This window comes from Sceloporus undulatus, chromosome 2 (assembly GCF_019175285.1).
Source record: "Sceloporus undulatus isolate JIND9_A2432 ecotype Alabama chromosome 2, SceUnd_v1.1, whole genome shotgun sequence".
NCBI classification, from domain to species: domain Eukaryota; kingdom Metazoa; phylum Chordata; class Lepidosauria; order Squamata; family Phrynosomatidae; genus Sceloporus; species Sceloporus undulatus.
The window spans coordinates 58,190,559-58,205,128 of record NC_056523.1 but is presented as its reverse complement, the minus strand read 5'-3'; the positions used below and the strand labels follow the sequence as shown (position 1 = coordinate 58,205,128).

Below are 14,570 nucleotides of genomic sequence, written 5' to 3'. Positions count from 1 at the left end.
TTCAGGGCTGCTAGATGGCCCAGAGGGTTTCCCTGCCCTATAGATTTGGAGTTTTGGTTACAAAGAGGCCCACAGTGAGAAGAGCATTTTGCTGTTCCACCAGCAGAGGTCCTGCATTGGATTCTGTCCAATATGGGATAGGTGTGTAGATAAAAAATAGTTCTGTCTCAAAAGATAGATGGAATATGATGGTGCCTCTTTCTACCATTTTGGAACTAAGGTATATACTCCTACAGAAACGGTTTGTTTTCAAATTGTAACTACAGTGGTACCTCGGGATATGAAATACCCAGGTTACGAAATTTTCGGGATACGAAAAAATCCCATTGGAAATCATTGTTCCGGGTTACGAATGTTTTTTCGGGTTACGAAGAAAATTTTTGGTGCTTTTTTCGGCTTTTTCGCACAAAACGCGGCTTTTCCCCATTAGCGCTTATGGCAATTCGGCTTACGAAGGCTTTTTGGGTTACGAAAGCGGCCGCGGAACGAATTACTTTCGTAACCCGAGGCACCACTGTACTTGTGATTTTAGCATAATCAATTTTGCTTGAGATTTGGCATTGAAATGTTGGTTTTTATTACCTTTTGGAGTTCTTTGTTATGTACTCATAGCAACTGTAATTACTTCTCATTTGAATTCCTATAAAATAGTTGAAAATGTTTGCTGTCAAGTCATTTCCAATTTATGGCATATCTAAGGTGCAAATCTTAAGGCAAATCTATCATGGGGTTTCCTGGCAAGTATCTTCAGAGGGGGTCTTGTCATTGCTATCCTCTGAGGCTGAGAGTCACTTGCCCAAGGACACCCAGTGAAATTACACGGGTGAGCTGCCACTGCAAAGAGCTAATTTGTCTGAGATTAAATACAAATTGTTTATGGAAAATTGTATTCTGATGACATCTTTGTTCAAATAGCAATTACATTTCTATATGCTTATCAGTGAACTCAGCACTCTCTAAGCAGTTTACGGTATATGTAAACTAATTACCCCAACATGCTGAGTATTCCTTTTACCAACTTCCGAAAGGATGGCAGGCTGGGTGAACCTTGGAGCCCTGCCTGGGATCAAACTCATAACCTTGTGGCTGCAGTACTGGTGTTGAACCACTGCGCCACCAGGGCTCCTTTGTAGGCAGCATTTCATATGGAAGAAAATATACTAAATAAATTCCCATCCATCAGTATGTAGTTGCACGTTCTCTCTTCTCATTGTAAACTACCTGGAAGATAGGTTAGCTAATAGTGTGCAGTGCCCTGTATGTTGCATCCAGTTGTCTTGGCTTGAGATTTTTTCTTCCTTATTTTTGGTATCTTTAAAGAAGTATTGATTTGGCTTGTTTTTTCACAGCTACTCCTCTTCAACAAAGGTGGAGTCAAAATAATAAAATTGGACATGAAAACAAGAATTTATATTGAATATGCTCATCTAGTTTAGCAAGGGGCTCTAGTGTATACAAAATGAAGTGATTTTTTTTTTTTTTGCACAAAATATTTATATGGGAATTTGTTTCCCTTTTATGAATTCCCAACATCCTTGGTTAAAGATTTTTTGAGGATTTAACAATGTTTTTCCTATGTGATGATTCCAACAGCTAAAGTGGTTAACAACACTGGTTAGCGTCTTATTTGGGAAATGTAAGCCTAAATGTGTCATCCATTCGTAACTGCCAGCCTTCAGTTTTTTGGCATTATGCCTACTTTCACATCATTCTCTGCATGCCAAGGGACCTCTTTCCAGACAGAATGCAACACCAGTCTAATCTTCAAGCATTGAGGTTTCTTCTCTAGTATAAAGAGATTGTAATCTATGTTTTCACCACTGTTTTCTTTCATTGTGTGTATGTTGCTATTTAGAACTGTTTCAAGACTTTTATTTAAAAAGCCCTGTCATTTATCTTTCCAGGGTCTTCTCCAGAAGCAGAAGGAATTGGAGACACGTCTTATTCCAAGTATTATAAATCAAGAAGAGAACTTTATTTCATCACTTTAGGAATTCCAAGCTCAATAAATGGATATTGTTGTGTTGGCACTTTACTCTTACTACTGTAATTATGAACCAATTCTACAGAATGTGGAACGTATTCATTCACTTGAGGACGCTTGAAATATGATTACATATTTTGTATGCTTATGAGGAGCTTCCAGTAATAGAACTTCTTTAGCGGGAAACAGTGCTGTATGTGGTTTTGTTTACATGGAATAGTTATCTAATTAATTTAAATTTTGTGTGTATTCTGTTCTTAGCAGGAGTAATAAAGTATCGGGCAGTTGAATGCTATTGCTGCTTATGTTTGTTTTAAAATTTTATGCATCTTATATTACCATGTGGTGAAAACCATATTTTAAAGAATTGTGGGGAGGAAAGTAAGTTACCAGTTAGCCAAAACACCTTGAAAATCAAGCACACGGCTTTTCTCTATTCATATAGAAATAATGTGACAACAGTATGAAGAATAGCTGCTAGCAACTGAAGTCAATGTAGTAAATACTATATAATACCCAAGTGTGTTTTTAAAGGTTATGCTAATGCACAGCATAATAAATCCCACTACATATGGAAATACTACTGTAACTGTACGCATTTTGAGACAGTTATAGTTGTGATTCCACCAGTGACATAATTGATAGAGGAGCCATGACGCAGTCCTGTTTTTGAGTTCTGTGCTGAAATAACCTCAGAATTAGAATTCACTAGCTGCAGCTTCTGTACAATGTGAAGTGCCTTTTAACAATTTCTTTCATGGTATCAGGAAGGGTAGTGTTGGTGAGATCAGTGAAAAGGTATGTGGAGTGTTAGAAGATGTGCACACTTGTAATATAAATTAACACTTCCATTCAGATTCTGTCCAGAATTCTAGCTACACCTATGCATAGATGTCCAGATTGCTATCATCCATAGTTATTTTATTATAGGCCAGGTATAGCACCGATGATTCATTTTATTATTTTTCACGTATGCATCAAATACATCTTTTGAAGTGCATAAAAGTGGTTTTCTCAAACAGCATCCAATCAAGTGTTCATAATGTGCACTTATCTTCTACATCAATTTATTATTTAGCGCACTGTATTTTCCATCAAGTTTGTGTTACAACACTGGTGTTTTATTTTTGTAGTCCTGAAAAAGGCAGTATTTTGACAAATGGTTTGATTCAATTCTGCTGCCAGATGAAATGCTTATTGCTGTCGTAGGAACTTACTTCTCATTTACAATGTAATTAGGTCAGCAGTATTTAAGTTTGGGGAAGTTGTGCACCCCTTTTTGCTATACATTATTAACAGTTAAGAATGGGCCATAATGTAACACAGCTCTCCCCCCCAACACCTATGAGTAAATGGTGTGAGTCAGTAAACCCATGCAAAACACAACTGACATACTAATAGGCAAGAAACCTTATTTATTAAATCAGTGTGCAATACAATTCAATTTTAAAGCCAGTCTTCCCAGAAAATGTTGGCCCGATGTCTTCCATAACCGTACCTCTCAGATCTTCCACCTTGATTGAATGAGATAGTAGGTATTCCTCATACTAAACATTTTGTTTGAATAATTATAGCTATATTCAACAGTAGTTACTTGTATCTATCTATCTATCAGATGGTAGATACTGATCACTTTAGTACTTTTCCTGTGTAAGGATACACGTTTTAAAAAGATTATACAAATCAATATACATCCATCTGGTAGCTTCTTTACAGGAGTACACACCATCATGTTTTTTCTACTTCTGTTTAATACACAGGCATACCTAAGTTGACAAACTGTCTGGGAAAGAGGCTTTTTTAAACAAACTCTCTTCATGCCTCCTTAGCCTCCCTTTCTAACTTGTCTTCTGTGTAACTAGAATTTTTAGTAGCATTGGCATTAGGACAAGGGTGAAGGAGGGCATGAGAAACACAAGCATTTGCTGTTGGGTTGCAGGAGCAATACAATAAAGCTTGAGCAAGGAAAGAGCAAAATTCTGCTCTAGCTGATCCTGTTATAGCCACACGTGCCTCCTTACAACAAGCAAGGTAAACAGCAGCTGCCATTGGAATCTCTTAGTGAGCATGTGTGAACAGCAAAACACAGCCATGAGCACAGCAGATAAGCCTCACCATTATCTCCAGCATGTTTAAAAAAGCATAGATCTGTAAGTTTAGCCACCAAAAGGTAAATTATTAGGAAAGTGGAGGCTGGTGGAAAAAAATCAATTTTGTATGCATTTGGGAAGAAGCCTTGAAGTAGTCTCTAGAAAACTCCAAATGCTCCCCCCCCCCCAAAAAAAAGCCCCTCATAGAATGAGTAACTGGTGTAAGAACCTATTCCTATTCTTTCCATGTTGTTTCTGTTTTTGGTACCACAGTTGCTGTTAAAGATGAAATATCCAAGACTACATCTACTTTGTTAACTATGTAGAGATCTTGTAGCACCTTTGAGACTAACTGAAAGTAGTTTATTAACTGAGGTATGCCTTTATTAGACTTCCCTGCTGAGGGGAGCAGAGGTCGTGGTGTGCTAATTCCATATAGTTGTTCTGCCAGACATCCTTACCTTATCCTCACCAAGATGTCCCTAGATGTCAGAGCTCCCCCTACTATGTTTGTCCTGATGGTGACATGGAATATATTCCAAGTAGTCTTAAAAGGTAAAATCTAGTTTAAAACACTCTCCTCATGTCATCTATTATAAGTTGGGCTGTCACACTTCTAACAATGTAATAGAAGATAGTAAGAGGCAAGCCTTGAACGTCTGTTTTCTACAAGTATTTTTGCTGGATCTGTACATAGTCATGCTAGATATATATCCCGGCAGACCTATTCTGGATTTGAGGAATCTGTAGAAATAGTATTATTTTGCAGGCATAACTTTAAAATTTCTTGGTTGGGACTTAGAGATCTCAACCAATAATCCCATTACCTAGCTATCTTAGTGGTCCTATGTGAACTTCAGTCTGTGGACTATACTGGCTAAACAGAGAGCACTCCAGTCTAACTACGGCCAGAAGAGAAGAGTCAACAAAACGTAAAAGCTAACACATTTGGACTGCTGGATTTACTTAAACTGACGTCCTTCCACACAAAGTTTTTACTTATCTAGCTGAATATAGCATTGGACTACAACAGTAGATAAATACAGAGGGGCTGATGACAGCACATCTTCCACCAACTGTTATGTGCTTTTTAGTCAACTCCAACTTGACAAAAGCTAATCAGGGATTTGTCACTGCTTTTTTTCTTTTCATTTGTGGAAGTGTAATGTGCCCAAGGTCACTAAGTGGGCATTCACGACTGAACAGGGATTCAAACCTGATTTACCAGAGTCCTAGTCCTACACTCAAACCAGTTTATTACATTTAATAGTATATCACATTATACTGGCACACTAAAAAAAACAACAACAAATCAGGCAAAAGCCAGAGTAATACCAACAGAAATTCCTTCAACATTATAGTAGCAGCTCAGTGCTGCTCTGATCGGTGTAGCTGGGTCTAGCTATTTCAATTTCCATATATGTATCCCACAGCTATAATATTATTGGGGGCATTATGGAGACATTTAATTATGGTTAGGCACAGCTTGGTGCTGGTTTGAGTATCACCATCACCACAGAATGGTTTACTCGGGCCTCCCTCAAACCACCCCAGCGTTGACTCTCACAATAGTCATCCTTAACTATAGAATCTCAAGTTCAAAATTTTCTACCATCTTGCAAACAAGTCTTAAAAGTTCTAACCTACAAAAAAGAAGTCTAACCTGGCCTACACCTGCTCAGAGTACTTCCATATAGCCTGAGAACACAAATATTTACGTATGTTACCCAAGTTCCCTCGGAAGACATCAAATTCTCTATATGATGGACATACCCATCTTGTCCTCATAAAATCCTGTGAGATAAGTTAGGCTTTAAAAAAGTGACTGATATAAACACGCCAAAGAAGCTTAATGATCGAGTATGGATTTGAAATGGGCCTCCCACGCACCCTTATTACTCCACACTAGTTTTATGTTTCCAACACTTTCCTGCCTCAATTATTGGGAAAGAGTCCTATTTGTCACAAGTGACTAGGCTTCTGCTATTTACAAACCCATTTTAATGTTACTGTAAAATTACCCATACTTGTAAATACACACACCAAGAAAGAGCATCTGTTTGATTTCTGCCGCTTTGATTTTTCAAAAGTATATGTAAGCTCTGTATGTTTGCTTTTCTCACCCTATTCCCTACAGCACTTCTGAGGAATGTGTGCCCCCTCTTCCACATATCACTTGATGTCAGTTACCCAACAGCTCTAGCCAGTATAGCTTCTTCTATCACTCCTTCTACAGCAGTTTTTAAAACCTACTACTTTTATGTTTATATTATGGATCACAGTCCCCAGATGACAGCAGACTCTAATACCAACCCTAGCACCAACTGTTTTATCCACAATATACTTCTCAGACCACTCCACTCACTTTTTCCAAGCTCATGTCTAAATCAAGCAGCCATTACCAAGGATTGCCTTGCTTCATTCTGTCTTTCAAGGCTTTCTTTAAGTGCTCAAAATACCAATGTCTACATCAGCATTATAGATGTTAAATTTATTAGATCTGCAGCTTAGTTTTATTTTCTATTATAAAGCAGTTGAAGTACTATTTTACAGCAGATGTCGGAGATGATATACAGTGCGCCCGTGTTATACATGGGTGTACCTTACGTGGCTTCCAGCATATGCTGGAAGCCCACACCAGAAGAAGCCTCAATGTGCCTCAGGCATGAGCTCCATTACTTCGAATGGGGCTTGAGCATACGCATTCTTTCCCTGGTGGTCTGGAAGTGATCCCCACAAAAGAGAAAAGCCCAGTGTATTGAAAACAAAAGAGAGTCGTCCCCCACAAGTGTTGAAACAAGCTGATTTTTTTTTTTACTACATTACATAGATCACAATATGCTGTGACAAGCTGCATATCTGCTGATGGGAAAAGTTCAATTTTATATAACATATGAACAGGTCAATGATTACATATCACAGCCTTGTGAGGCTGTTGAAAAAAAATCTTCTAAGTACAGGGACACAGACTCCCTTATCAAGATAAGTCCACCAATGTTAAGGCTGCACTTGATAGTGCATTAAATTCAATACCCTTAAGTCTAGAGATTTCAGTGGAATCACTGACCCAATTCAATATAACCAGGATGGGAATGTATGGCTCTCCAGACATTGTTGGGTTTCAGACCCATCAACCATGTCAGCCAATAATGAGGAACAGTGTAAGCAGCAGCCCAACAGTATCTAGAGGGCCCCATATTCTCCACCCTTGCTATACAGGTTTAATCTCAAAGCACTGCTAAATAATTAGCTGAGTAGCTGTCTGCATTTGAATTGTAGTATCTCTTGTAGCAAGAGAAATTTTGCTTGGCTTAGAAAAGCAATCTTATGTCACATCATGTAGCACTGGTGGGGAAATCTTATCTTATTTATAGCAAGCAAGCCAAAAAGATCTCATCAGGCTACATCTATTCCATCAAAGCAGATTTCAAAACAAAATACAACGTGGAACTAGGACCCATCAGGATGACATTTTTATTTTCAAAATCAAAACCACCCATTGGATGTTTTAACTGAGGTATGTAGCCAAAAATTCAAAGTACTTGTTAAAGTAACTATAACTGTCTTTATAGCTAGCTATATATAAAGATTCTGTACAAAACTTTCACACAGAGACATAAGAACTTTGATAAAGAAAAAGTAGTTTCAGCATCTTGTTACACTTGCCTTTAAAAATGAAGCCAACTCCTTTCACATATCCTTGAAATAAACATTCAATTTACAGTAAGACAAGACTTCAAGTTGGAAGTCTCAATTACAGATGAACTACAAAAATGTAAAAACGTAAAAGTGCCAACAAACAAGTTCGTTCAAGTACATTAAATGTTTAAAAATATATATATATATTTATTTCAAACTTCAGGTACTTCACCCGATACAGACCATCCATGATTTAAATTAGACAAGAAAACATTTGAGATAAGAGACAGGAAACGTTTGCCAGATCAGAGAATAGAAACGGTTATTTCACTTGTTTGAACAAACAGAGTCCACAACAAATTATTTAAAAAGAGTTTAACTTGGCTTAATTCTGTTTGGAAAATGGCCTGGAAGAATTAGAAGTGATATCCCAGTTACTGGGAGATGAAGACTGGTCCATCTCTATATTCTGACTGTAGGCAGTCAGGAAGTAGTTCCCTCCTTCCTGGTTCTGAATTGTAGATATGGGGTACGTTGTTCCCAGAAATGTCTGATGAGTGAGAACATTAAAGTGACTGAACTGGTGGGGCACACTTAACTGTCTATTGTAAATCTGAAAGTTATTGAGAGGAACTTGTTCAACTGACTTAGTTCTCTCTCCTTCAATAGTTGCAGAGACAGGAGTAACAGGCTGTATATCCTGCATATCAGTTTTAGATGCTTTTTCTGTCAGAAGCTGGTGTCGTCCTTCAGTAGGCAACAGTGTATCACTTTGAGACTTTTGCTCACAGTCTGTTCCATGGGATGCTTTGGTCTCTTTCTCAAAAACTTCCAAGTGAGAATCATACTTTGAGGCATCATTGCAAACTTCTATTTGTGATGCTTCATCCCCTGAATCCAAAGACATGTCCTCCTCATCCTTTTCGTTTTCTATGAGAACTACATTAAGAAGAGAAAAATCCTACTCTATTGAAATAAAAAACTTGTTTAAAAATACTATGCACTACTCACACAGTTAGGCTTCAGGTCTGAAAGTCGCATATCACTTAGGGGCTGGTCTTCTGTCATTTTTGTTCACTTACTCAACACACATTTAACCCTGTGTGTGAACGTCCGGACATTCCGATGCTAAAAGCTTCAGCGAAATGTGTTCATGCTTAATGCTGGGAAACCCCAACTTCCAGCTCCAAAGGATTTAATGTCAAAACAGCATCTAAAGTTATACAGTAGGTCAGTATTTGAGGTGAAAATTAACTAACAAAATTACTGACACCCTCAATACTAGTTTTTCGAACACATCTTCACTAGCTTTACAATAACCCTTCTGCATCACATGGAAATTTCTTGGATGCCCCGCTAGACAAAGTCTGCATTTTAAGATGCCACTCATCATTATATTCCTCTTTCTATCATTCAACTGTGATCTGCAATTTGTACTCACTGTTCCTTTACTTATAATAGTAGACAGACTTTCTACCAGTCCTTCTTTCTAGCTATCCTTATGTAAGTAAAATTAAAGAAACATGGTATTACCTGACTGTTTCTCATGATCAATGGGGGGAGGAAGGCAGTTTTCTTCAGTAATCAAGTTATGGTAGCCAACAAGACTTTGCAAGTTCTGCATGAAGAAATCCACTGAAGCGACCACTATTCCTCTTTCAGCATAAGTTGCTCTTACCACATTCTTCTCTAAGTACAGTACAGAGAGAATGAACAAAAGCTATTTCAGTACGCAGCAAAATAATTCTTTTAAAAATTGACAATTCCAATAGTGATTTTCTACCTGTTAGGAAGACAATGTGCCTTTGCTGTATATTCTGAGCTTGAAGTTTTACAAGGCACTCTAATTCTGGAGTATTCCGAGTCTGAGAATCACAGCTATGGTACGACAGAATCTCAACCATATGTTTCTTCTGGTAAGTATTCAGAAGTGTCAGCAAATTAGTGGCATTTGCATTTTTTCTGGAGGGAAAGAGCAAGGAGTCTTCTTTGTTTAAAAGCAGGTGTGGTAATTGCATTTTTCACAATACAGGCAAGCTTAGATCAAACAAATGAACTAGATTTCCTAAAGTTTTTTTTTTAAGTAAAATTTACAACCTAGAAACCATAAGACCTTATATGAAAGTGGAGCCACACACAATCAAAGGAAAATGAATCTATGACAGGTGAAAAAATAATTTTGTGGTTTTTTTAAAAAAAACGGGGGGAAGGGAACAGGTATAGGCGATGTGTTAGTCAAACATGAAACAGAAAATGAAAGAAAACGGAAAAAGAAAAAATATTTTAAAAATCTATGATTGTAGCTGCAAAACAGCTGATGGCACAACAGAAACATGAAGTGATTTCAACAGAGGTATTCTAAAATTGAGTAAGTTCCAATATTTCATTATGCCTCTTCTACTAGATACATTAAGAAATAATACACACCTTCCAAGTTCCTTCAATTTTTTCTGTATTTTGCAGTGAACTTTCCACTGCCACTTTCCATCTGGAGTACTGTGCTCTTCAAGGAATTTCAGAAAACTGCTAAGTTTAGCTAATTTGGGAAACAAAAAGTAAAATGCAATTATGATAATTTGCTTTGATCGTTTCAAAGCAGATTAGACAAATCCATGGAATAGACACAGTATTTATGTCTATGTCTCAGGATGCATTAGCAGAGTCTTTCCACAGATCATGTACCATGTAATACCAGCTACGGGGGAGAGTGGGGGAGGAGATTATTGCCCTCAATCCATACTTGTTAGCTTATGAAAAGATGCTGCTGAGCACATGGAAGACAGAGACTGAACAATCTGGGCTTTTGTCTGAATCAGCAAGATACGCCTCAAGTGTGCTAAAAGTCCATTCAATCTAAACATTTTTCTTTTTCTTTACTCTCATCGTAATTTCTCTCAATTCCTGATATATCTAACAAGGTTGTTGTTGCTGTTGTTGCTGTGTGCCTTCAAGTCATTTCTGACATATGGCGACCTAAGGAGAAATTTCTCACGAGGTTTCTGGAGCTGAGTATGTGTGTGACTCACCCAAGGTCACCCAGTGGTTTCCATAGCTGAGCATGGAGTTGAACCCTGATCTCCAGAGTTGCAGTCCAATGCTCAAACCACTACACCACACTGTCTCTAACGAGTAAGTTCATAAAATTCCATTCTCCCAAGTGTATGTGAAATCACAAGCTGCTTTCCCTCTTCCCATGCAGAACCCTTCCTTCCCTTCAGGGTTTTGCTTTAACAATTGCATAATGCTACATAAGGACCAGTGCTAATCACAACTAACATTAACAAGGATGTAAAATAACTCCATCTGCATATGTAAAACTCTGACTGCTGTTAATCAGGGTTAGCAAACATGCAGACTTCTGAACCCTGCTTGGTTAACACAAGTCATACAAACAAGAGGGGACCTGCAACATGCTCTTGATCACCGTGATTTAGAAATCAGAAACATTTCATGAGAACATATTAAACTGTTAGCTACAAAGAAGCTAAATAGCCAACTTGATTGGCATTTTTAACAGAAAAGTGGGTTCTAAATGATAAATAACTTATTTGCAAACCTGTACCATTGAAAACTAGTGCTGCAGCTGGGGCTAACTTGTTATTATGTTTGTACAGCATTTAGATTTGAGGTACTCTGTACAACATTGATAAATGGCTAAGTAATGTTTTCACAATTAATGATATTTAGTGATGTAAGCTATTCTATACACTAGTAGCTATTAATCAATGGTACTCCATCTCCCAAAAGCCTTAGACAGCATAGGCAATGATCAGGAATTCAGGGATTTAATGTTCCAAAATATCTAACAAAATTCAGTGCATGTGTGTTCATCCCTTGAAGTGGTTTGTCAATTTATGGCAACTACATTAATTTCGTAGGTTTTTCTTAGACAATGAATATTTAGAAGTAGTTCTGCCAGCTCCTTCCTCTTAAATACAGCTTACAGTACATGAAGTACTAACCAGGGCTGACCTTACTTAGCTTCCAAGATCAAAGAAATCTGGTGCATTTAGGGTTTTAATCCCTGATAGTACAATATTTTTTATATAAGGATACTTGCACAGGAATATTTTAAAACAAAAACTAAAGATTTTTCAACAAAAGAAAAATCACAAAAGTGTTATGCTAACTGCACATCTAGAGATTACACTGGTACATTAAGGATCTGAAATATTTTTCACACTCTGTCCTAGGTTCTAGTGAATGTAATTATATCTGTCTATCTTACCAACAGTCATAGATTCTGGATTGAGAACAGATTCATCAGAGACAATGAAGCCACCAGAAACAAATAATTCATTGTAAGTGTGATTTTTAACATCATCCAGGCTGTCAACACCAGCAAAACTGACACATGGGAGCCTCTTCAAAGTTACTAGACATGGTATCTGTAAAACATATGGTTAGAATTTGACAGTAGTACAAAATACAAAGAAATTAAATTAAGGAAGCGTAGATCAGGTATTACATTTCTCCAAGACTATGCACATAACATATAAAGGCTGTAAATACAAATAAGTGAATGACTAATCACCAAAGTCTGTTTAGATTTTGTCTAAGAATATAACAAATTACCAAGCCACCTTAATACATGGCAGTGGTTATGATCTTCACATACCTGATCAATTAGATTTTCAATATCTTCATTTTGAATAATGATAAGCAATTTATCCAAATCAGCTCTTCTTCTTAAGAACTGCTCAGGGTGACATTCTGTATTACCTAATTTAGTAAGATATTCCTAAACCAAACAGAGAAATCATTGAACCAACGTAATTAATTTAAAACTTTCAACAAAAAATGCAGCCAATAAACGTAGTAGGCACCAATAAATTCAAGAATAATAGTGACCTAGAGCACACTTTTTGCCCTTTGAAAACTGTATTTTAATTTCAGCATTTTGACTAAACATGTAAAATTTCAAGATATTTTGAAGCCATGGGGGGGGGGTACATTTTCCCTGTTTTATTCCCTTTAAAAAAACACAATTGTTTTGGAAAAAATGAAAAGAATGCAGTATTAGTGTCCTTTAATGACTGAAAGTCATTTTCTTACTTTAAAAATATAAAACATGTTAAGTATAATCTGATCATTCAGTTATACAGTCTTCCCTCCGGATTTGCGGGGCTTAGGGGTGGAGGACTATCGCGAATCTGAAAAATTTGCAAATAACTGGGGGGGGGGAATAGTGCGCTTGTGCATTTTCCTTTCTAAGCCTCAAACAACTCTAGCAAGCTGTTTGAGATGCTGGAAGGGCAGGGGAGCATGTGATGGCCACTTCCTCCTTCAGTCCCAAGGTTTGAGAGAGATCCCCAGAACTCTCTCAAACCTTGGGCGCAAAGGAAGGGTTGTGTGCTGGCTGCTTCCTCCTTCAGTGCCAAGGCTTCAGGGAGGTCAATTATTCCCGAGTCCCTAGCTGTATGCGCACATCCTCCCGGCTGTTCCCTCCATCCTTGGCTTTTCCTTCACTCACAGGGGGAAAGCCTGGGAGGGACAGAGAGGGAAGAGTGCACATGCACACAGCTAGGGACTAGTGAATAATCGAATCCGTGAATCCCAAAGCCGTGAATACGGAGGGATGAATGTGTAACTTAACTATAAAACATCATGTTTGGTATATTCATTTTATGCAGAAAATAATTGCAAAATGAATTACACTGAATGCTTATTATCTGCTAGGGTTGACATCAAAATCTGTGGATGCTCAAGTCTCATTAATTACAATGACATAGTAAAGTGTTGTTGATTGTGTAAAATGGCAAATCAAGGTTTGCTTTTTGAACTTTATATATATTTTCAATATTTGCGAGCCATAGATGGTTGAATCCATGGAGGGAAAAATTGGTGGATATGGAGAATATGGCTGTAACTTTAAAAAAAAGAAAATTCATATAAATGGACCTATAAAGGTCCTGAACCATAAGAAATTTCTTTGGTGATACCAGATTTTTTTGGGGGGGGGGGGACAAAAGAAATTACCAAGATTTGCAAAACAAAATTATTTTGTCTCTACTAGTCTTGCATGAAGCAGATGTAAAGCACTCATTCTCATAAAACAACTGAGAAGAAAATTAGGACCAGAAGTTACCATAATCTGATACTGTCCATAATACTTCTCAGATTATGAGAGTACAATATTTGGGCCTACTGGCTACAGCTGTTTCATTCTTGGACACACACAGTGGACTGGTAACTGACAGTTTATGCACCAGCACTGTCTATGGACCACCACTTCAAACAGCACTGCAAGATAAGGTTTTGTGTAAAAGTGTACCTGCTACATAGTTATTAAAAATAATGTAGTGGAACAAATATACCAACAGCTTGTCTTAAATATTTCATACATCGTTCTAAATAAATCCTCCATAATCAACTACCCCTCTGTTTTTCCACAAAAATATGGCTTCTGGGGGGAAAACTGAAGGGGAAAAAATCTTAAATTTTTCAAGAGGTTCTCAAGCCTTCACATCTCTAAGTCTGCCCACAAATCATGAGATCATTTTAAACCAACAGGCAGTTTTCCAACCTTGCTGCATCTACATGAAACAGAATATGCTTTCAAAGATCAGTTGTTATGACGGTTCCTTGTTTATTTAACAACTATGCCTACCATGCTTGTAAAAATAGTATTTCCTTAAGAAACAACTTACTGCTATTATTATTTCTCTATCACTCCTCAATTCTATCACAATTCTATCACTGTAATCAGAATGGAAAACTACAAAACACACAACAGGCTAATATATGACATGAAGCTCTTTCTCAGTGCCATGCTTCAACTTTTCCACTTTGTATTAGCTGTGCATAAATGTATTTCCTGAAATACTCAGAGAAAGAAACATACAACTTATTCACAT

General features: G+C 37.4%; 1 protein-coding gene across 6 annotated transcripts in view; it reads right to left on the bottom strand.

Moving 5' to 3' along the window:
- TASOR (transcription activation suppressor) overlaps window positions 1–14,570 on the bottom strand; it is a 92,108-nt gene that overhangs the window by 13,558 nt on the left and 63,980 nt on the right. For 2 of the 6 annotated variants that reach the window (XM_042451229.1, XM_042451230.1), the window contains 6 exons: window positions 12,332–12,454; window positions 11,942–12,101; window positions 10,141–10,249; window positions 9,497–9,675; window positions 9,247–9,402; window positions 7,535–8,652 (listed from right to left, as the gene is read on the bottom strand). In XM_042451229.1, the coding sequence (XP_042307163.1) occupies window positions 8,099–8,652; window positions 9,247–9,402; window positions 9,497–9,675; window positions 10,141–10,249; window positions 11,942–12,101; window positions 12,332–12,454 (1,281 nt within the window). In that variant the 3' untranslated portion in view covers window positions 7,535–8,098. Of the gene's footprint in view, window positions 1–7,534; window positions 8,927–9,246; window positions 9,403–9,496; window positions 9,676–10,140; window positions 10,250–11,941; window positions 12,102–12,331; window positions 12,455–14,570 lie in introns of those variants that run through there. The other 4 variants (XM_042451232.1, XM_042451233.1, XR_006102116.1 and 1 more) reach the window with 3 other exon arrangements.